At 40.2% G+C, this 21,983-nt stretch overlaps 1 protein-coding gene across 5 annotated transcripts in view; it reads left to right on the forward strand.

Annotated features, from left to right (window-relative positions):
• arhgef10la (Rho guanine nucleotide exchange factor (GEF) 10-like a) overlaps positions 1-21,983 on the forward strand; it is a 112,586-nt gene that overhangs the window by 66,010 nt on the left and 24,593 nt on the right. For all 5 annotated transcript variants that reach the window (XM_044181984.1, XM_044182001.1, XM_044182011.1 and 2 more), the window contains 2 exons: positions 1,889-2,010; positions 19,469-19,555. In XM_044181984.1, coding sequence (XP_044037919.1) covers positions 1,889-2,010; positions 19,469-19,555 — 209 coding nt within the window. The remainder of the gene's footprint in view (positions 1-1,888; positions 2,011-19,468; positions 19,556-21,983) is intronic.

Below are 21,983 nucleotides of genomic sequence, written 5' to 3' on the forward strand. Positions count from 1 at the left end.
ATACCCAAACGGAACATTATTTATGCTAATCTAATAATTAGCTGAAGAAAGTTGATGATTACTCTCGGGTAAAGGAAACCATTGGACCTGCTGCCCCACCTGCAGCAATCTGCCCTCAATTAAAGTATTTTAATAAGTGACCTCACACCTCTCTGGTATCCTGGCAGGGGCTCGCTGAGGGATAGTCAGCACCCCCCCACCCCCACCCCCACACACACAAAATGAATTATTAATGAACACAAGAACACTCCACAACTTGAGATGACTGTAAATATAAATGACTGAATGATTTAAAACCTTAAAATTGTCTAGCCTATTATTCACACTAACCTTGTCCGTGCTGTGCAAGAGATGAAGTCATAAAATGGATGAATTATACTTAAAGTGTGCAATACCTTGTATCTTTGGCATAAAGCATCATCAGGTTAAATGGCTCCTCAAAAAATGCATTGTGAAAATGTTGAACGGTTTAAAAAAACACAAATCAACATACGTAATTTGCTCTCTATTGTCAGTATGTTCAAAGTGCAGGGGTTGGACAAAGTAATATGAAATCTGTACATTACAACTTGTACAATAGAGTATACAGACATTATAAGTGTAATCACTTTTTTATTTAATATATCTTGACCCTGGAGTTGTGTCGCCATGCAGATAGTTTCTGTTTTATTTGCAGTTGTTTGATAAATCCATTGTTGAGAATACAGTGGAGGTGAATGAAACTCTTGTAGTGCTCAAAAGATTTTAAAAGGAAATTTGACAAACCCAACAGCAAAAAAACACAGGATGAACGTCATTGAAAGACACAACACAGAACACATGCTGTTCATTTCTGTCCTTGATCATTTTTGTAACTTTTTGCGCTGCGCAAACATGTTTTGTTTGTTATAAACATGTTTTTTATTCAGATGTAGCTTTGAATTATGACAAGGATTTTGCTCCACTGTGATGCTCTGCAGTTTGCAAACTGTCAAGAGTGATGTCACATTTACGTTAGTAATTTCAGTGGCAATTGTTAGAAAAGTAAGGTACACATTTTTAGATAAAGTAATAGATTACCTAAATGTTTATTTCTTATAAGGGTGAGTATATAATGAAAAAAGGTAATTTTAGTTTTGTCAGTCTAAACATCTGTGAAGTTTGGCTCGACAAGTGACCAGTTGTACAACCTTGGTGCTGTCTGTCAGTGCAAGCTCACATAATTGGCACCCCTTACCTGTTTGCCTCAGAAAGAGTGAGCAAACAATACTCTTATCAAACAAACTCTACTACTACTCTAATTTACTACTGTAATTGAGTCAAATGTATCTGTGATAATACCTTGGAGGCAAACTACAGATATAAATTGTAGGTTATTCCAAGGTAACGTATGCAAACAATCCAGGAAGCAAATTTCAGCAAGCTGTTAAATTTCATGCACAATTTAGTTTCTGTAAATTGAAATTTATGATTACAAAATTACATAATGGGAGTACTTTGGCAGATCTGTCCGGCGCTTGTCAGAGGTGCACCTGTTGTAAAGCTCAGAGCTATGAGCGCTGAGATGGCGCATACACCAGGCAAATCCATTATTATAACTCAAATCCAGCAGTTGCATTTTTCCTGCTGGGACTGACTCTCACTGTTGATTAAGTGAAGGTTTAATCACTGTTGAGGCCCTGTGTTGGCAGTACCTGGCCTCACCTCCTATCACATTGAATAAGCCTCTTGCTGATTATAACATTCACATGCTAATAACGCCATTCATATTACATACCTGAGTTTTGAGTGATGGTGAGATGCATGCTGTCAGTAAGTACAACAAAAAACAAGTTAACTACAACAACATTAAGTTAGTATCTCCTTTATGAGAAGAAATCATAAAAGTTTCTTTTTTTTTCTATTTCAGGAGAGGAGAATTCACCAGGCTGGTTATGTGGAGAGGACGAAGGGAAGACAATGGCCCCGTTTTGGTGTCCTCTGCTTGCCTGTCACATGCCTGTCTTTGCTACCAAGTCACCAGAGAGAAAGGTAAATACGCTGCCACCATTACAAGACAAAGATAAAAAGAGAACAAGTTTACCATATGTTCTGAAGTTTCAAAAGATCTAAATCAGATTAACTCTCATACAGTAAGTACATGTTTTAAAAGGAAGACATTTGAATTTCATTGTCTTTCCATATTTGCATGCCGTGTAAAATCAGTGTAATACTTAAAAAGCATAAACTTTTCCAAACAAAGAGTAGTGTCAGTGTAACTGCTTTTCACACTACTGAAATAAGGAGGTAGACATTAGAGGATTCGGCCTACTCATTCACTATTGAAGATCAATGCAACACAGCTAATATAGTCCACATGTCAGTAAACACTGGAAGACTATACCTGGGCCTCTGTGTGGACGATATGGATAAATTCTAAGCAATCACAGTGTATGTAATTTTACATTGTAATGTTGATATATCTTATGATACAGTAATTTTTTTGTAAATTCAATAGAGGAACCACTTATATATAAAAATATATATTACATAAATATATATTTAATTAATTATAGCAAAAGGCAATCCTGCTGATTCATTTGTAAGAAGGGGTAGCTATCTCAGTGTAAACGGTATGACAAAACCTCTGATAGTTTATAAATTTATAACATTTCCGGGTACATATTGTCATATTGCCCAGCCCTATCTGGTCACAGCTTGTATAAAAACGTTACAGTATGACCTTAATTAATAAATTAAATGCAAAACCAAATGAAATACTTTGAATGCAAATAAATAAGATAAAATAGATAAAAAATATAAAAATATATAAATAAACTGTATGTTGACTCATGACATGAAAGTATGCCCCCCAGTGAAGCACTTAGCATATAACTCTATCTATCTGTTATCAGTGTAATTTAATTGGATGCACGACAATAATACTAATACTATTACTAATAATAACGTGATTAAGTATTTAAGTAGAAACGATGAAATAGATGACATTTTCAGCTGGATCATCAGCCTGTTGTCAGTTTAAATATTCAAATCACTGCACCTTTCTGAGCTCGCCATTTGTACTCAAGCTGCAAGGATTTTGATGTGTTCAATGTTTATGAACTGGCAGTGTTCATACTCAGGAAGCAAGTGCCTACCTTTGGATCAATCTGTCAAAGCGGTTTGACTTTCACTGACACTAACTTCTCCTCTGAAGCAGCCATTAGTTCATAGTGGTGGTGGAATCTCTTATTTTAATACAGATTTTCATTTCCCATTGACGGGAATCAAAGCCCACTTGCCTGGCCCTAACAGCTAAAAATACATTGTCTCAGTGATGATCTCACTCAAAAATACCTAGACTATTGGAATTACAAGGTGACACGAGAGCATCCCCTCAAGATGCTGGCTGAAGAATTTCGATCAATACAAGCTGTTAAGACCTACAAGCCTCCAATAGATCAAATGGTCAGCACAGGTGAGCGATAGACTAAAAGGGTTTTAGAAGTCAGTGGAAATGGTATAAAATCAATTTGTAGGGGCTGAAAGATGATATTTCCAACCACATTTTCTATTGCAATAATGTGGTTACAGGTCTTACAGAGCAAGGTGGGCGGTGGGGGGAGCCAAATTACCATGGCCACCAGGGGAGGATGTTATAAAGTGATCATGCAATTATCTTAATGGCTGTGGGACACCCAAGCATAAATCAATGTTCCAACATTAGATTAAGACCTATACGCCAACCCATAGTCTTCTAGCCATGCAGATGAGAGAGGAAGGTGAGGTGAAACAGCAGCTGGAAGTGCGGAAAGTGTAGCTTTGACACGGTAGGGGGAGGATATCCCTAAAGATCTTGCAGACGTTCCGGAGTATTCTGCAAAAGTGTGTTACACCTGGCAGGAAGTGGAGCCAAGTCAATTAATATATTTTGAGCCAATGGGACCCTGCAGTCTCTGAGGATCTGCTCATATTCTCCACTTCTGGCACAAACAAATGAAGCACCTGAGCACGCCAGTGAAGGGCATGGCAGCCATGTCAGTCACGAACGTGGTTTACCATGAAATTGTTTCATGTGGCTTTATTTTCTGAGAGCTATCAAATTGAGCATGTGTGTTTTCACATGAGTCATTGCTGTAAAGAGTTGTAATGGTCGCTCATGTTATTAAGGCTAATGTGGGATTCTAGAAAGAGAAACATTTATGCCTGCATTGCTGTGTGTGCAAGTATATGTTCATGTATGTTTTCCTGCCTTTATGTACAGTATGTGCTTGAGTTGCATATTTCTCTGTATTTGTTTGACTATATACTGTAGCTGTGCACTTTTGTGCATCACAAGAATGGCTATGTGATAGGAATGGGGGCCTGGGTATCAGAAAGCGATAGAGGTAAGCAGTAGTATTTCTTTCCCTTTTTTGACTAAAGAGAAGGTAGCATTAAATGGAGTGACTTTAAGTCCTTCATGCAGAGCAGACTGTGATTAGGGGCTTAACTCAGCAGCAGCCCCCTCTCCCTCTCTGTGTCTCCATCTTTGCCTCAGCCACTGCCTCTGGGACACATACGCCTCTCTGTGCCAAAGCTCCGCAGCATCTCATTCTCCAGCTCTTGCAGCTTCTCTTGGCAGTCTGAGTTACAGTGAGTAGAAAGGATGAAGAAAAGGAGGCAAAAAAAGAAATCCCAGATTAAAAGAGATGTGGCCGAAGGGGCCGAAGCCATTTCCTACAGAAAATAAAGTTCTAAAGCAGCGTAGCATGAACAACACGCACAGGTCACCTAAGGGAGCTCAACCCAATGCTGGCTGTGTGCAGCTCTGTGCACCCCAGTCCACTCAGTGGGAGCTGGAGAGGGGTACTGGACGAACTCGTTAGGCACTGGAGATAAACCTTATCACATGTCTGCTGAGTGAGAACAGTGGGGGCAGACTGAGTCCTCTCAATTTATCTCTTTCATTTTCTCCCTCTCTCTCTTCCTCCTCTCTCTCTCACACACAAGCTCACAGAATCAGGTGCTATCTTGGTTAATAGACAAACCACATTCTGATGGTCCTTATTGTTTAAAGAGTCAGTGCACGCTCCGTTTCGGTGCCCTCTCTGCCATTTTGAAAGATGAAACAGAGCATGTTTGGCAGTTGGCCCAAAGGGAGAGTGTGAGGTAGTCTGGTTAAGGGATTAATAGGAGATACTATAGCAGAAAGGGTAACAGCTGAACCAGATTTCTATACAGTAGAATCAGCTGTTAAATGGAACCATTAGTACCATTTTCTTTCAAGTAGCATGTTGGTGCATGATGTTGATCTTAACTGGATTGATGCCTTTGATTATTACAGATAAATAGATTAAATATCAGCTCAGAATTTGACTGAATCTTTGACTGAAATCTTATAAAGAAATCACACTTAGACATTGCTATTATTTGTAGCCTTGTTCCTAAATGCACTGATGTGATGCACTGTGCCAAAATAAACCAGTGCTGAAAGTCAGATTTATCAATCAACAACAAATATGTTGTCCACCAATTTGATAATTGATTAATCGTTTTTTTACAATAGTATTTACTGCTTTATATAATGCAAATTGAATACTTTGGGGTTTTGGGCTACAGGTTAGCCTGGGAACCAGATGAATCTACCGAGCTCATGTTTCATTTGCTCTGGCATGTACGTCTGGTCCCTCTCCCATTCAAACAGATTTCCACCCGTCCTAGATTCGGTCGGGCCAATCACAGACGTTTAGGTAATACGATGACTGCCAGAGTAGTGTTAATGGTCCAGGATTGAAGTCACACGTATCGCTGCTCTGACTGGTTAATCGAGTGCAAGGCACCAGGCTCACGAAACTCCGATCAAACTGTCAAACTAGGCAGTCCTGATCAAATATGAATCAAGATTCTGTTACTGCATTGCCTATTTCCCACCTCAAATGTTTTCAGAAACACATTTTAGTGTACTGTTTAGCTGTAATTTGAGAAGGTTTGTGACCAGGCCGCCATTTTTTTCCTGCTTGAAAACGGACCAAGCACCGCCCCAGCTTGCATGTGTTGCTCAGCACGTTTCGTTGCTCTGATGGGTTGTAGGTCTTTCCATTTATGTCCAGAGGCATTTTGGTCTGCGCCCATTAATAATGCCCCTTGGAAATCGAAAATGAACTGAGAGGTTCCAAGCTAATACGCATTTGGGAATTAGTCTGGCAATGGCAGGCTAGCTACAGGTTGGACAAACAAGCAATTCGAAGATGTCACCTTGGGCTCTGGTAATCTATGATGGTCATTTTTCATTGTTTTCTGACATTTTATAGACTAAATGATTAATCGACAATGAAAATAATAGTTAGCTGCAGACCTAAAAGACTTTGCCTTTCATTTTGTATGTCAGCTCACTGTCCCAGAAGTAGTAGCGAAATCTAGGAATAATATCTACTTTTTGCACTAAAAACTTTATCAGAGGCCTTTTGTTGACATGGATTGTAATGATATTTGTTTGCTTATGTAGTATTTAGAACCTAACCAAACTGAACAACATCATCTCCCTGTTTGACTGGATGAGCCTTACAGAGTTTTTAGCTGTCTTCCAGTTCTGTCCAGCAGCCTATGTTAGTCTGAAGCCTGGAGACCAATAATGGATGTATTTATGAAACCCAATAATCTGACAGCTCAGCAAGCTGTATAACAAGTGGCATTCGATGCCGTCACATAGTGCATTGGGAACTGAATGGTTTAAATCACGTGCCAGTCTCTATTTAGGACATATATTTTCTTGTGCACTATATTTCTGTATAAGCGCTCATTCAGCAAAGCTCTGAAGAAGATCAATAGCTGGTTCCTGTCCTGATCTAAGCATTCTCAAGAGGTGCGTGTGCATACTGTATGTGCAGTATTTTATGGTGAGTGGACAGGAATCCCTTGGCCACATAATGATTCACAAATGCCTCATATCTCCTCCAGTAGGAAAGCACCTCTTCCTCTGCAACTCTAAAAGGTTCTTAAAGATCCAAGGCTACAAAGACTTTCAAAATAGTAAAGGGACATGTTTCCAGACTCCGTTTATGAGGCATTAGGCTAGGACAGGGTTGAGGATGGCTGCTATGCCAGAGCTCTTATAATACCTTGGGGGATTTCATCATGTATGCTTTGAAGTGCGGAATGACAAACTGGAAAAGGGTTTGGGCTGCAACAGGGTTAGCTTCCTTTCTCTTTTTCTGAGAGGATTAGCTTCTGTGTCTCAGCTCAGAAAACCGCAAAGCCTGGCCACATCTCACCCCTAATAACACTCCACTAGTTTACATAGATCACACAGATCACCATTATTATTTATTTATGTACTTCTGTGTGTGTTTTTCGTTTTTGTAGTGGGTGTGATTTGGTCTTGAAATCCATTAAACACGTTATAGGTCATTTCTGTCTTTGTCATCTGGTGAAATCACACTGTACCACGCCACTGAGGTCTGTGCTTGTTTACTGGACTAGCTGATGCTTTTGGGGTCATGTTGTGCATGTCCCTGTCATTCGCTGTGTCATCCATCTTCCCTACTGATGGAGTGATAAGAGAGCAGCACTGTGCATTCAGCTAGCCACATGACTGTATGTACAGAAAATTAATTTGTTGAGCAGCATCCCTGGCAACAGCAATTACATCTGGGGAATGACTGATATTCAAACATAAAGACTCAAAGCGCTTTCAGCCAAGATGAAGGAAAGGGCTCAATGGTGAAGGTTGTGTGTGTGTGTGTGTTTGTGTAGCATATACTATATTATGAAGTATGGATTAAAAAGGAGAACAGTGTAAAAAGGTGGCCTTTCCCTGATGCAATCCCTTTCTGATGATTTATTTCCTCTCCCCCCCCTAGCCTGTTTTTTATTATAATTTTCTAAGTTGACACCTTATGCAATGCTTCTTCCTTTGTTTTTCTTGAAGGTCGTTTGCTACTTTTCAGAATAGCAGATATCAGCCACCTCTCTGATTTGTCTAGAATAGATGCCACAGCATGGATTAAAAGCTTGTTCTAACCACAGATCCACAGCAGCTCCCTTTCTAACTCTGCAGTAATATCCTTCTGGCAAACAGAAAAACACAAACAGTGGTACGCGCATGTGCTTGAGACTGTTAGGAGAGAGCACACCGTTCTCTCTCAGACCTGATTCTAATCAAGATCAGTTTTCTTTTTTCTTGTGTATTGCTTATTAGAAATTTAGAATAATCTACAGTATGCAGGCTTTTTTTGTGACTATCGGGGTCAAATGACTCATGATGATGACCAACAATGTTGACTGTGCTATGCTCTATTTCTCTATTTGACTGTTTTGGCTTCATCATCATTTCCACAAATGATGCTCAAATCTTTTGCCAGTGTGCCATCAGTGGCTACCCATCAGCTTCATAATGTAGGGGACAAATGTGTTTTCTACTTCCCTTCGACTTAAACCCACAAAGTAATAATTGTTTATAAATAGAAGACAAGTTTCTGCATGATGTTTGATTGCCATTGCATGGTTGGCATTTTGGGTTTTGGAGACTACATTTTATAGCAATAGATGCTCACCAAATATCAAGCATCATGCTGATGTCTTCAGGACAAGAGGCAGAACCTAATGTGGCATCTACTACCAAAATCAACAGATTCTGTCTACAATATTAAATTCATATAAACTAACACATTGCCATGTTCTGTAAAACTGTTCAAGCTTTACTCTGCAGAGGTGTGTTTACTATGGAATTCATTATAACATATCTCCTGATCAATTTTTATTTAATGAACTGTTTGTTGAAATGGTAAATCGACGGTACATAGCGCCTTTCTAGTACACACTACATATCGCATATATGTAGTGTGTCACCCCATTCACACACATATGGCAGAACTGCCCATTAGTACAAAGAGACTAATTAATCATTCACACACACTCACACAGCGAAGGGACAGCCCTTGGGTTCAGTGTCTTGCCCAAGAACACTTCGATCGAACCGCCGACCTTCCGATTGGTGGACAACCTGCTCTACCACTAAGCCACGGCCGCCAGTGCACTCAGTGAAAAATAACTCACCTCAAATCTAGTTGTAAATTAATGGAGCGCTTCTTAGACTTAAAAGGTTTGTTAATATGTATCACAGTTCTCTCCACAAAAACAGACTACTGCTGCTCATCCTCTAAAGTTCAAAGGGGGCAGACAAGCTTTTGGCATGCAGAATATGAGAATGCAGGAGGAAGTGTCAATCTAATTTCTCAGTGTGAAGCTGGATCACAGCAGACCTGTCGCTGGAGCTGATGCAGCTTGGCCCTTCTGGTCAGCGTGGCTCGGCTCAGCAAAACCCAACTCCAGACACACCAAACTTGTCACTGTCACAAATAGAGGGGGCAGTGACAGCACACAACCTCAGACTGCTTAACACTCCCGATCAAAGAGGACCTCTCGCTGAGGTCAGGGCAGAAGTCAAACTTTGGCATTTGCAGAGAACAACATTTGCAGAGAACAACTCTGAGGGAGTTGTGACAGTTTCCAACATCTTGGCTAATGTACCAGGAGTGTACAGAGGTCAGGCTTTCTTCTTTGTAGATCTGGATCTCTACTCTGCCAGGGCTAAGCAGCAAAAGCAGTCAAGTTTATTGAACTGAAGTAATGGTTAGATCATAGACTGTATAAAATAAGTGAACGTAGCCACTGTTACATCATCCATTGGTTTGCGGACTACTGTTTAGAAACCTCAAGTTTGGCATTTTGGACGTCGCCATCTTTGTTTTTTGGAGCCAGAAGTGACCATATTTGGACGAGAGGGTGGAGCTGGAGAGGAGCAAGGGAAACAAGTTACCAGCTAAGGCTAGCACTAGCTAGCTAGCTTGGTTAGCAAGGTGCATCCGTAGTTCACATTGACTCTGATATTAATTGGGATGCTAATTTTGGCTAGCGAAAAACAGGCTTAAAACAAAATGTACTTACCGGAAAAAAACTTAGGGTGTCTTTTTAGTACAAACGAATGCTGAACACATACATACAAACACACTGTGAAAGGGTCAAAGTTCTAAGATAAAAACACGAAAACAACATCCAAAAACAAGTTCACAGCTGTCCTGATTGACAGGTCATCGTGGTAGCGACTTGTCAATCACAAGGTAGCCACACCCTAAAGCAAGATTTTACTCTAAATGGGACCATAATTTACAAAATGAAAATCCTGCTGTATACAAGTTGGCTTGAAACTAGTGATTGAGACCATAAACTCATTAGGAAAATGTTTACTTAGGTAATAAATCCAGTGAAAAGTAGGGTCATTTTCTCATAGACGTCTATACAATCAAACTGCCCGGCTGGCCATTAGAAAGAATGGGACTTGGTTTCATGCGCATTGGTTTCACTTTACAGACCCGGAGGCTACGTTCACTTCTTTTATACAGTCTATGGGTTAGATGGTATTTTCAAGCTGAAAGCAGCAACTGCCGGCTGTGCCATCTCCCTTTGAAAAATGTAAGTCCTATGTAATCAGCAAACAAAAATGCAAGAACCACATTCATAAGCACATGTGAAATAAATGTGAAGAATGAAAGAAGTTTTTTTATTGTAGATGATGTTACTACAACATGAGAGCATAGAGGAGTTATAGTATGAATGACTGCCACAATGGCCAACAATATAGCCTTTTCTCCCTCCTTTGCTAGAGTAGGCAAAGTTGCTACAGTGTGTGCATTGAAATTAATAGAGGTGTATTGAAATAAATAGTGCAAATACCCAAGAGGCTGTGTTAGCATCAGCATGCTAATATGTCATGTCATCATTGCATCCTGTGTACCTAAGCTTTTAATTAATTTACTAAACAGCTGGAACAGAGATGGTGAAAAGGATTTGGGATTTTAATTTGCTGCTGTAATGACAGGATCAAGGTGGTTTTGTAACGGCCGAGTCTGGTTTTCACCTGGGTGTACTTAAGAGATTAATTTACTCGATGTAAGTCCAGTTTTCTTATTATAACTTACATGGTTAATTACATAGTAGTTACATGCGTTACGCTGCTCACACTGTTGTGTGCCACGGCACATATAAGCGTGGCATCCGTACTATGTATTTCCTTTTCCATTCATTACTCTCCTTGCCAATAGATGGCAGTGCAGTGCCTATGTATATATATGAACAGAGTAGACACACCCACCGCTTGACAGTGAGGTCATTTGCGAAGGGCCTGATCTGTTGCTGTGACAGTTAACATACTAATTACAGGGAATCATACACACTCTAGCAATGCCTCAGAGTAGAGTCCTCCTTCTCTGGCCCTGGGTTTCTGCTCACTCTGTACTTGTCAAGATAGCATGCAGGAACAAATTATGTACCCAGAAGGGAAATCCTGCAGATCTGCTAAATGTGCTAATTCAGTCACATTCTTCCTCTGTGATTATACATCAATGTGGAGAGGACGATAGGCAAAAACTGCATCAATTCAAAAGGAAAGGGAAGAAAGCCCTCTCTCCTCTTTGATTTCCTATTGTGCCAAACCAATCCTGTCTGTTGCAGTGATATGTTCTCTCCTTATTCTCCGCTCTGCTAATTAGTCTTCCTGCCATTGCTTTCAAGACATGGATAACTACCACTCTGAATGCTGCTTAATTTATTGTTGTTGGCCAGTGTTAAGATTTAAGGACAGGTTGGTTTTACCTTCAGCTCTCTTTTAAGTAGGAACAAATGTGAACTTTTATGTGATTTAAAAAGTGTTTTCACTCATTTTAATTGCTGTTGTGATGTTGAAACTAATGTGTTGACTTGATCTTTGCTTTTTCAGTGCTGTCATGAAATGCCAACTCTTGGGTTGATCAATGGACCTAAAGTGTGGTAGTTGAACAACCAGATTAGTATTTGTGAACCAGTTGTGATTTGTGTTTGTCTGATGTTATGCCAAACAGGCCACCATAGAATTAGGATCCAAGAATTGTAAGGGGCAGATTCAAATTCGGGAGGTGTTCCTTGATGTGCAGAGCTTCCTTGGCAAAAGTTGCTGCAACCACCACATGGCTAGGACTGAGCTGGCACCAGAGCTCCCTTTGTTCTGTGTTTCCTGCCATCTGATATTAAGGATTATAGAAAGCCTTGTTCACTCAAGTGCCCAGGGTTTCATCTAGGACCCCATGTTGACAAACAGTTGTGTTTCTGTCTTTGAGGTGGGTAAAGATCGCTCATCCAAAACGTGTCTGGGAACTGTGTGGATGGCTTCTGTCTCTGGAAAAAGGGAAAGGAAGATGGAGGAAGTGATTGACTACACAGAGAAGTTTTGGCCTGTAGTCCTCTTTTGAACCCATTAATGCAGGGGCAGTACACTGCTTTCATCCAGAGTTGGAACTGCCATGGCCGCAGGAGTCAGCGGTGTGGGTGTGTGGATCTGTGTGTGTATATGTGTGTGTGTGAAGAGGGGGCATAGCGACACAGCGAATTTGCATCACATTTGTTGGCTGTGTTGCAATCATTCAGCTAGGAGCGGTGAAGGACACGAGGAAGAAAATTTCAGTCGAGTCATGAATATGAGTTTGTGATGTCCTACCAATGTCAGGCTGTGGCTCTGAGCAGCGATATGCTAAACCACTCTCCAACTTCATTCCACTTATTGCTGATATGATCTGTGGCATAGCCAGGGGAGACAGGGAATCGTTACTGTACAGACAGTGGTTATTAAATTGAGGGAAATGTCCTGAGCCGGTTTTAATAATAAGCTGATAGCCATATGGTTTTGCCGCAAGTCCTAACCACCTCCAAAGGACCTAATACAGGCCTATCAAGAGTTAAAAATCAGACTGTCTACTGAGCCCTCTCGTGCAGATGGTTTAATCTTATTGTCTTCAAATGACTTTGAATATTCTGAACGTAACGCAGGCCTGCAAGCACAGCAGGTGGTTGGCCCTTTGATCTCCACTTGTAGATGCTGGTGGAATTTAAATCACAGGGTGACATCCAGCTCATGAAATCATAACATGAACAGCAAGTTTTAACTTTGATCCTGTTGTCCTTTTGTATTAGGTTCATTAGAGAATATGATGTATTGAAAAACAGATTATGAGCAAACAACATTTAGCTGTCCCCGTATGGTTGTGTCATGAGAGTGTTCATGTCCACAAACAGTGTGTGTATAAGGGCTTATGTAGCATACTGTACACTGTATATACACTCAGTTGCCAGATGTATGATCATTTTGGAAGCTGCAGTTTGTGGTGCTGTTGAACTGTATTGCATTATACAGAGAGGTATTTCTGTTATCTAGCCTACCCTCATTGATATAAATGGGGTGGACAAAATAATAGTAGCACCTATTAGTGTAACACAATACAACAGCACCACAAACTGCAGCCTTAAAAATGACCATACAGTTGAATCAACACCTCTCTAAAACTGTTTCAATCAGGAGAGACAAGAGAATGAAATATAGTGTTTATTGAAACAAATGATGTGAGATGTTAAACTTGACAGAATCTTTGCCGCTTAGAGTCAGCGGGGAGATTTTGGTGATGGAAGGCGTCTGCCCTGAGCCGTGGCAGAATAAATCTCCCCATGGAGTCCAGACACTGGTGGTAGTGGTGGCTGATGTCTCTGCTGAGGCTGATGGCTGAGGTTGATGGAATGATGAGCTGATTGATCTGCGAAGACTGGGTGGTGATGGGGAGGTTGAGGGGCGCACAATAGTTGCATGAACGAACTGAAGGCAGAGAGAGAATCATATTTAAACTGATGGTAGTAAGATGATAGGGTGACAATGAAGGTGTGTCACAGTGCTATTGCATAGATGAGACCAGCTGGTGGAACAGCTGATATCCCGTTTTGACAGCCCCAGATAATGACAGCAGGAAATATGAATGAGCATGCGTGAGAGGAGTGAATGGCAGGATGGTATGAGAATTAACTAAGCCGAAGTACAGTCTTCCTGACTGAAGTTTCGCTAGAGACGGTACTGTAGGACTTATTGCAGGACTGTTGCATTAGATTGCATTAGTTTTAGTTTTAGCTAGGTGTACCTACTAAATTGGCAACTGAGGGGCGAATTCACAAAAGGATTGTGCAGCTTTTGCAGCCACTAAACCTGCATAAATAAGACAAAAAGAAACTGTAATTCTCAAAGCACCCACAAAGGGTGAACTGCACCCCTAACTGCGCTGCCAGGCAAATTGCATCTTGGTGCTCCGGTGCTGTTTTCAGGTATGTAAATTAGGTAATAAGCATTCATTTGGTGCAAAATTGGCCCCTTTCTATGCAAATGATTGCAAAGTCCAATTCACACACCAGCGCTAATAGCCACACGCAGTTAGAGGGAAATTATTAGCGTCTTCTGAGAGTTGGTGGTAACTGAAGCGCATTTATAAGGGGTGTCACGCCCAGACTTTCCTGTGATCATGGCAGGAGCGATAGTAGCCAGGTGAAGCAATACCGCATCACATTACATCATAGGTGCACAGGTGACACAGAGACAGTACAATACCTGATATTCACCATGAGGGAATGAAACTGTAAAACAACATAAAACCTGCTGCTGTAAGAAACGGACATGGTGGTTACGCACTGTAACAGTCCAGCATAGAGCAGAGTAGGAGAGAAAACAGCTCTCCATGCGCCCAGAGGCATGAGGGAGAGCGCACAGTTAAAGCCCCCCAAATAACAATCACTCCATATAAAGTGATTCATAGAAAAATTAGAGACATCCCGCAGATAGAAACGAATGAAAGAGCAGGGGGAATTATTAGATAATTAGAATAGTTCTAATTATAATTAGAATAAGTTCTCTTTCAAATAAAACATCTCTTTCCACATGAGTGGAAAGTATTGTTCTTGCAACTGCTTTTATAATTTTTTTTGACTCAAACGTTAACCATGTAACCACCTTAAGAACAAATATTATTGGGATCTTGAGTGCCAGGTTACTTGAAAAATCATACTACATGCTAAAATCTGTATAATGCCTTTGAGTTCTGATCAGGATCTATTTTTCTTTTCCTTTTTTAGCTAAAAAAATAGAATTTTCATACTTCTTTAGGGTAAAAGAAAACACTGTATAGGTCACAGGTAAAAAAGTCAAATAATCATTGTGTCCAACATCACTCCCTATTTGCTACCAAATGTGCACCATTTATTTGAGTGCCCTATTTGTTCAAGTGTAAAATGTATACATTGTATTGTGCCCTCAAACATCCCCACAGTGGAACAAAAATGTTGCTGTCACAGCATGTTTTTGCTAAAAAATAAACCCCACTATTAAATGCTTTGTTTTTGATGTCAGAAATTACCTTTATGCAACACTACATCTGTCAGTGATATGGGTGAGATGGCATTTTGACCCTTTTTCCATCTGCTGACAGGTTAAATTAAATTGTTGAAGAATGAAAGCAAATACGTAGGTGTGTCATTGAAGCATAGTTTATTCTACAATTAAGGTCCTTTTTTTTACTGTTGCACTGATTTTTCTTGACAAAATTTCCCACATCCTTTATTGCTTTTATTCACAGTATAAATGTCCGTTTTTTTATTTTATTTTTTTGTTTGCTTATCTCTTTGGTTAGAATTTCTAGCTCATGGGGAAAAAAATGGATGACATCAAAGAAGGAAAGTAGGAAGGTCCTACACACACAACCTATTTATGTTGACACAAAAGGTCAAATCAAGGCTAAACATGGTTAACAAACTCAGCATCCTTTTATATTTTAGCAATGAAGAATTGCGACTCTCCATCAGAGCTTGCCTTTTTGATAACCCAAGCAGCAACTTTGGAAAATCTCTCATGTTAGTAGCTTGTTTAGTGTGCATTACCTGTAGTACTCTGGATGTAAGTAATTTCAGGTTGACTGGCAATTCACTCTGCAGCCGTCCTGCCTGTAGCCTTAGGCAGTGGGGTTGCAGTGGGGAGGGAGCGCCAGCACCAGTCAATTACCAGTTAATAAACAGTGGAAGTTTTCTATTAGTGCTTGTTAGTGCGTGTAAAAGATTGTTGGTATGTGGAATTGGCGGAAGGCACTGTGACTATGGAATAAAAAAAATATACAGCCATATTTTCTTTCCCTGGGTCTAATATACAGCACCTAGTTCTCTGTACGCATGCCATTTATGGAGATAATAATTGTTATTTGATTTTCAGCAGGCTAAACAGTGCAATACATCGTATTTGCAAATTCATTTTTTCTTTTGAACAGTCTAAAAATGTGTGCTCAGGAGTTCCACTTAATGCAGTTTTTCATGAGTGACTATAGAGCACTCTTTCCAATAAAGAGAATCCATTACATAAGCATGGTGGAGGCCAAACAATGCAATGCTGGCTGCAGTGAGTCTTGTCATTGATAACATTATGGGCCCATGGTGGATATGATGCATGGACCCTTTTTCGATAGCAGTTGTCACAAATCTGATGTGAGGTAAATCCCCCATATATCTGAGAGCAGATTTCACAGTGCTTACAGAGGAATATTGCTGTAAGGAAAAACAGTGCACCTGAGTAGCCTTGAGAAGTAAAACAACATTAATTGGATTTGGGGAAGTCATCCTTACCAAGGGGACACTGCTCTGACAGTCTAACAGCCAAGAGCATGAATCATTAAAACCCTACCCTGTCATTTTAGACCACTACCAATAACCACCACTACTTACATTTGTTGACATACAGAGCCAAGAGCAGGAATGTAACTAGGCAAAAAATGTTCACAATAAAGGGTCCAATCCATTATGTCTTGCAGGAATGGCTTTAATTGCACACATTTTAAATGTATCTTCCAGAAAAGCAATGGATGCTCCTCTGCTAACCATTACCACCTGGAACCAGCATATGGGCTGGCGCCCTCTTGGGGTAATGGGTGGGGCAGACTCTCTGTCGACCATTGGGTCATTGGTAACCAGCAGCTGGGAGGCCGCCCTCTTATCACATCAACAAATCTTGCTTTAATTAGCTCACCTGCCTGTTTCCTCCCTTTTCCTCTCCCACTCCCCAAAGTCCTTCCATCAAACCTCCCTCAGCCAGCTTACAGTCTCACCTTCCTCTCTCATCATGCCTTCACACCTGGGAATAGCTTCAGCCTCTTGACTTCATACCTACAGCTCTGCAGATACACACAGACTGTGCTATAAACAAGACTGATGGCTGACTTCGAGAAAGCTCGGATGTCATTGACTTTTATATGGTGCCTCACTGATACCTTATTAGCATTGGGATCACCACTGATATGGTCATTGCTGAAGACCCACATGTGCTTTGTGCTTGTCAATATAATTTGCACATTCACAGGTGGAAATGATCTCACAGGCTTTGTTGTTATGCTCACCCAGGCTCTTTCCATTGGCTTTTTAAAGAAGTTCAATAAGTGGACCAGTGGTTTACTGTATTGATCATACTGTCTGCACTTTAATGGGAACACAATCTATTCTCGCCTTGGTATCCTTGTGTACTCCCTGTCTCATATAAAATGTTGCTTCATGTAACAGTCGTAGAGTTTCATTCCAAATTGAAAATATGTCTCATGCTAGTTATTGCATGATTGTGTGGATTTAAATAAATATCCTATACAGAAGTGCTGTTTAAATTTTTAAGCATGATAGAGTTTTTCGAATGACTGATATCTCATTAAGGAATGCACCTCTTCATTTACACATCAGCTCTTTATCTGAATTATTCAAGTGCACATTCCTGCCTTTGAATACCTTATGAAGCTGTGATGGGACAGTTGTGATAGAGTGGATAGACCCCACAAGTATTGCCAGACTGACTCTGGAGAGTGCTAACATACAAAGCAATCTAGGCCTGGGAAGATTGGCCTACGATGCTTGCCATTCTCAGGTAACTGATAAAATCCAACCACCATTGATCTACCAGCACCATCCGTTATAGAGCTCCAGTCCCTCTGGTCCACCGCCACTCTCTCTCTCTTAACCACAGGGCTTCCATATGGACACCTATTATGGCTGCTACTTAATTACCTATCAAAAAACATTTCACTGCACTTGACGGAGCGCTAGCAGACAGGGAGAGGGTGAAAAAAGACAGAGACGGAGGAAAAAGCAAGTATAAAAAAAGAGTGAAAGATGGGAAAGAGAAATGGGAAAGTGGGACTGAGAGATTGATAGAGAGGGCGAGGCATGCATCTGCGTAGTGAATTTGAATAGATGGAGACAGACACGGGGGGAGTAGAGGAGTAGCCTTGCAGTGCAGATGGGGAGAGCAGCGATCTGGCCAGTATCCTGTTTTTTGTTTAGTGTTTACAAACACACACAACAAGAGAGAAAAGGGGGAGGGTCCTGGCCAAGGGAGGCTATAAATTACCTGTGATTGATGCTTGCCGCCGTGGAGGACGACAGGCAAAGATGTGCAGTGCTCATCGCTGACCCTCTCTTTAGTCCTTCCTCCCCTTCTCAAACCCACCAACTCACTCACTCCCACCCCCCACCACCGCAACAACACACAATTAGCTGTTCCGTCTGTCAGAGGGCCCACCCTTAGTGGTCATACACCAAAATAATAATCATTTCCTACCAGACGGACTGCTGGTTAGAAGAGCAGCTTTCACCACGGGGGGTTTGATGCATCAGCCACAGGCTCTATGCTGTAAATGTCAACCACCATCAATCCGTTTCAGGCAAACAAATCTGCTATATGTCTAAGGAATATAGATTTATTTTCCCTTTTAGTAAAATGTTGGCTCTGTTTTAGTGATAATAAATAGTCAGACAACTGCCTTGATTCAAGACTTCAATCTTCCAGACCCTTGAGAGCTGACAGCATGGTTACTAAAAGTAGAACTACTAGTAGAACTAAAGGTAACACCAAAACTAGGCACGAAAATAAATCTAATGATATAAATATAAGAAGTGTGTAGAGAAAGCTAAAAGGGCAGATAGGCTAATACCCTATTGTTTTGCTCTAGGGCTGCATGACCTGGTAAAAAAATGATATTGCAATTATTTTGACAGATATTATGATTGCAATATGATTCACGATTAGTGGGAATAATAATTTTTGCATCACAATTTTCATTTTCACTGAAAAAAACTATTAAAATCATGATGATGTGACTTTTGTTGGGGTCTGTACCAAACAAACATGTTTTCTTACATCTGAAGAATCAGATTTGTAGGCCAGGGCATAAAATCTAACCCCTGCAGGTTATACAAATATGAACATTGTGGCATAAGTCTGTCACTTGTTTATAGCAATTATTTTTTGCACTCAGCGTATAAAACTGCTATTTTAGATGCAGTGTTTTGCATGTCTGTCAAAACAGGAATTTGTTGTAGGCTCACAGCAAATGAGATAAAATCTTAAGAGTCCACAGTTATTTTGGATATTCTGTGAAAATATGTGAACAAAAGATGTTGAAAAAGAAACTAGCGTTTTCATACGCTTACATTTACAGCTGATAATGTGGGTGGAAGGCCATCAGCCCCCATGTAAAATGACAAAGTTCTTGTAGATGGCATAATTCGACTAGAAAGTATTTTTTGAGACTATATCAAAAGAATTAAAAAATAAGGTCGCAGTATTGAACCAAGATAGATATTAAATCAGTATTCATTTTGTTTCTTGTAGCTTGAAGCTGCCCTCCACAATCCTGTTCACTGTGCATTGTTGGGTTTCTCTGCAGCGAGCACCTCCTTACCTCAAGGCTACCTCTGGGTAAGTACTGTGTTTCTTACACACACACACATTTTAACACAAAGGAGGACACAAATATTGGAGGTGCAGTAGAGTACATTCTCAAGATCATGGACCAGTGGCATAGGGCTTCACAATACAAAACATACAGCAGTTCTCAGGGGTATAAGTAGCAGCATCTACACCATATATGACACCTACCGATGATAACACTCACACACACACACACACACACACACACATATGCATGCATGCATGCACATTATACACACACCCACATACTCAGTTGAATGCCAAATAACTAAAACCATTGACAAAGGAAAATAATGCATATTTTACAGTTGCTGATAATTTCAGCTTTTAACACAATTGCCATGACCATTTAAATGCCCTTCCTACATTCTGCTTCATTCATTAAAAAAGGAATAAAAAATGTATCTCAAGGCTGAGACTGGAACATGCACAATTTTTCTCTGTAAAATGTCACCAGGAAACTGTGAATTAATACAGTATAAAGACTAGTGGTAGGTAACTGCTGCAGAGTGTTTTATGATGAGTGGGGCAAATTGTGCTGCCAGACTATCACATCATAATCCCTGCATTTATGGGAATTTAGCTCGATCAAGAAAGAGGGGAGAATTCAGAGGGAAAAAATTATGCAAAGAATCTGCTATTAATCTTTAAATTTCAATTTTTGTTCCCCGTCCTTTTCGGAGATGGTGGACAATTTATCAGGCAATCCTCTTTTGACCTAAAAGGTGGCTAAATTAAGTATAGGCCCTCCAAGACAAAGAGTACGGCACAGTGTCTCAGACTTAATTGCTTGTGTGGTGCTATTCTAAAGAAGACTGGATGCTCACTCAGATGGGGAAAAGGAGATGGCATTTAGGGGCACTGTGATATCAGTTTTGGAGGGGTGTAGGTCACTTCGACTTCTTTTAGACCGCATACTATTACAGATGACTTAAATGCACCTGACCTTGGCCTCTCACACCATTTGGAGGAATAAAGGTAGCTTTTCCACATGAGGTATGTTACACTGGTAGAGAATGCGTCCGGTAAAGTAAAGAATGCTAGACTGAAGTGTTGCATTAAAAGGTTTCAATTCCTTTACACCCACATGTGTTTGTGCACAATAAGCCATTAACAATTGCTTCAGCAGTTATCTGTAGTGATAAAGTTCATTCATTTTAAAAGCATGGCAGCAAGGCATACAGCAAAGAGCTGAAAATTATTAAATCAATACTGAGTCAAGTCTCATGTCATTCAAGACATGTTCAAGTCGAGTCTCACAGTCCTTGAGGGCAAGTCTTCAACCTAAATTGTACGTCAAGATCCAAGTCTTGCAGGTCTCTGAATACTGACCATTAAAATGACATGTCATTGTGTTTTACACATATCTTAGACCTAGTCCCTTTAATTAATAGGCCTAATAATAAAATAAATAAAATAATTTACCAGGTCAAAACTTGATACTATATAAGTTTATAGAAAAAAAAAGTCAAATCTTCAGGGAGTCAAGTCTAAAGTAAGTCAAGTTCAAGTTAAATTTCAAGTCCACATTTTTGTGACATGCCCGACTTGAGTCCAAGTAGTCTTTTCATGGCAGTAATTTTGCCTCTAAAAGAAAAAAAAGTTGGATCTGAATCTTAGGGAAGGAAACTGTTAGATATTAACTGAGATGGAGCGTTGCTCACTAAACAATGACAATGCACCTCTTGATTGACTTATAATTGCATTTTTGTATTAGGAGGCAGTCACATTTGATATTCTGAATAAAATTTGGTACACTTATTGCATGTCAATATGTCTGCCAGTAGAGACCCAAGGACTTTGGCTCCTTTATGATGAATAATATCTGTAAGGAAGTCTTAAATGACATCTAGGAGGTCTTTCATTTAAGAGTCCAAATTTTCATTATGAAAGGAATTAAAATTTCAAGAGTGAATTTACTTAGCAGTACATTCCTGCTTACTCATAAGTTCTGGTAACCAACCTTGCAAACAGGACAAGCAGTTCATTGAGTACTTAGCACATATGACCTTATTCCAGCACCATGAATGTCACATACTGTACAGTACAACATGTCACCAAAGCAAAAACAAACTGGTATCCACTAAAAAATAATAGTGAAGGCCTGCGGATCCAGCAAGAATAATTAGTGGCTGAGTGTTCCCGCCCCCAGTTGGTTCTACCTCCCTGGCAGGCTTGTCAAATAAGGGATGACACTAATCATGTTAAAGTGAGATGGGCTATGGGGATTTCTGTGTGCTTTGATCAGAGTAATGACATTGTGTCTAATCAGCCTGATACCCCAGTGTTTCCCTGTTTGCCTTCACCTTTCTTGTCCCACTTTCCCCAACATCCTACTGCTAAACTCTGCCATTATGTCTCTCTTCTTATACATTTTTTCAGGAAGTTCGAATTCATATCAAGTGTCAGTAATGGG

This window comes from Siniperca chuatsi, linkage group LG2, assembly GCF_020085105.1.
Source record: "Siniperca chuatsi isolate FFG_IHB_CAS linkage group LG2, ASM2008510v1, whole genome shotgun sequence".
Taxonomy (NCBI): domain Eukaryota; kingdom Metazoa; phylum Chordata; class Actinopteri; order Centrarchiformes; family Sinipercidae; genus Siniperca; species Siniperca chuatsi.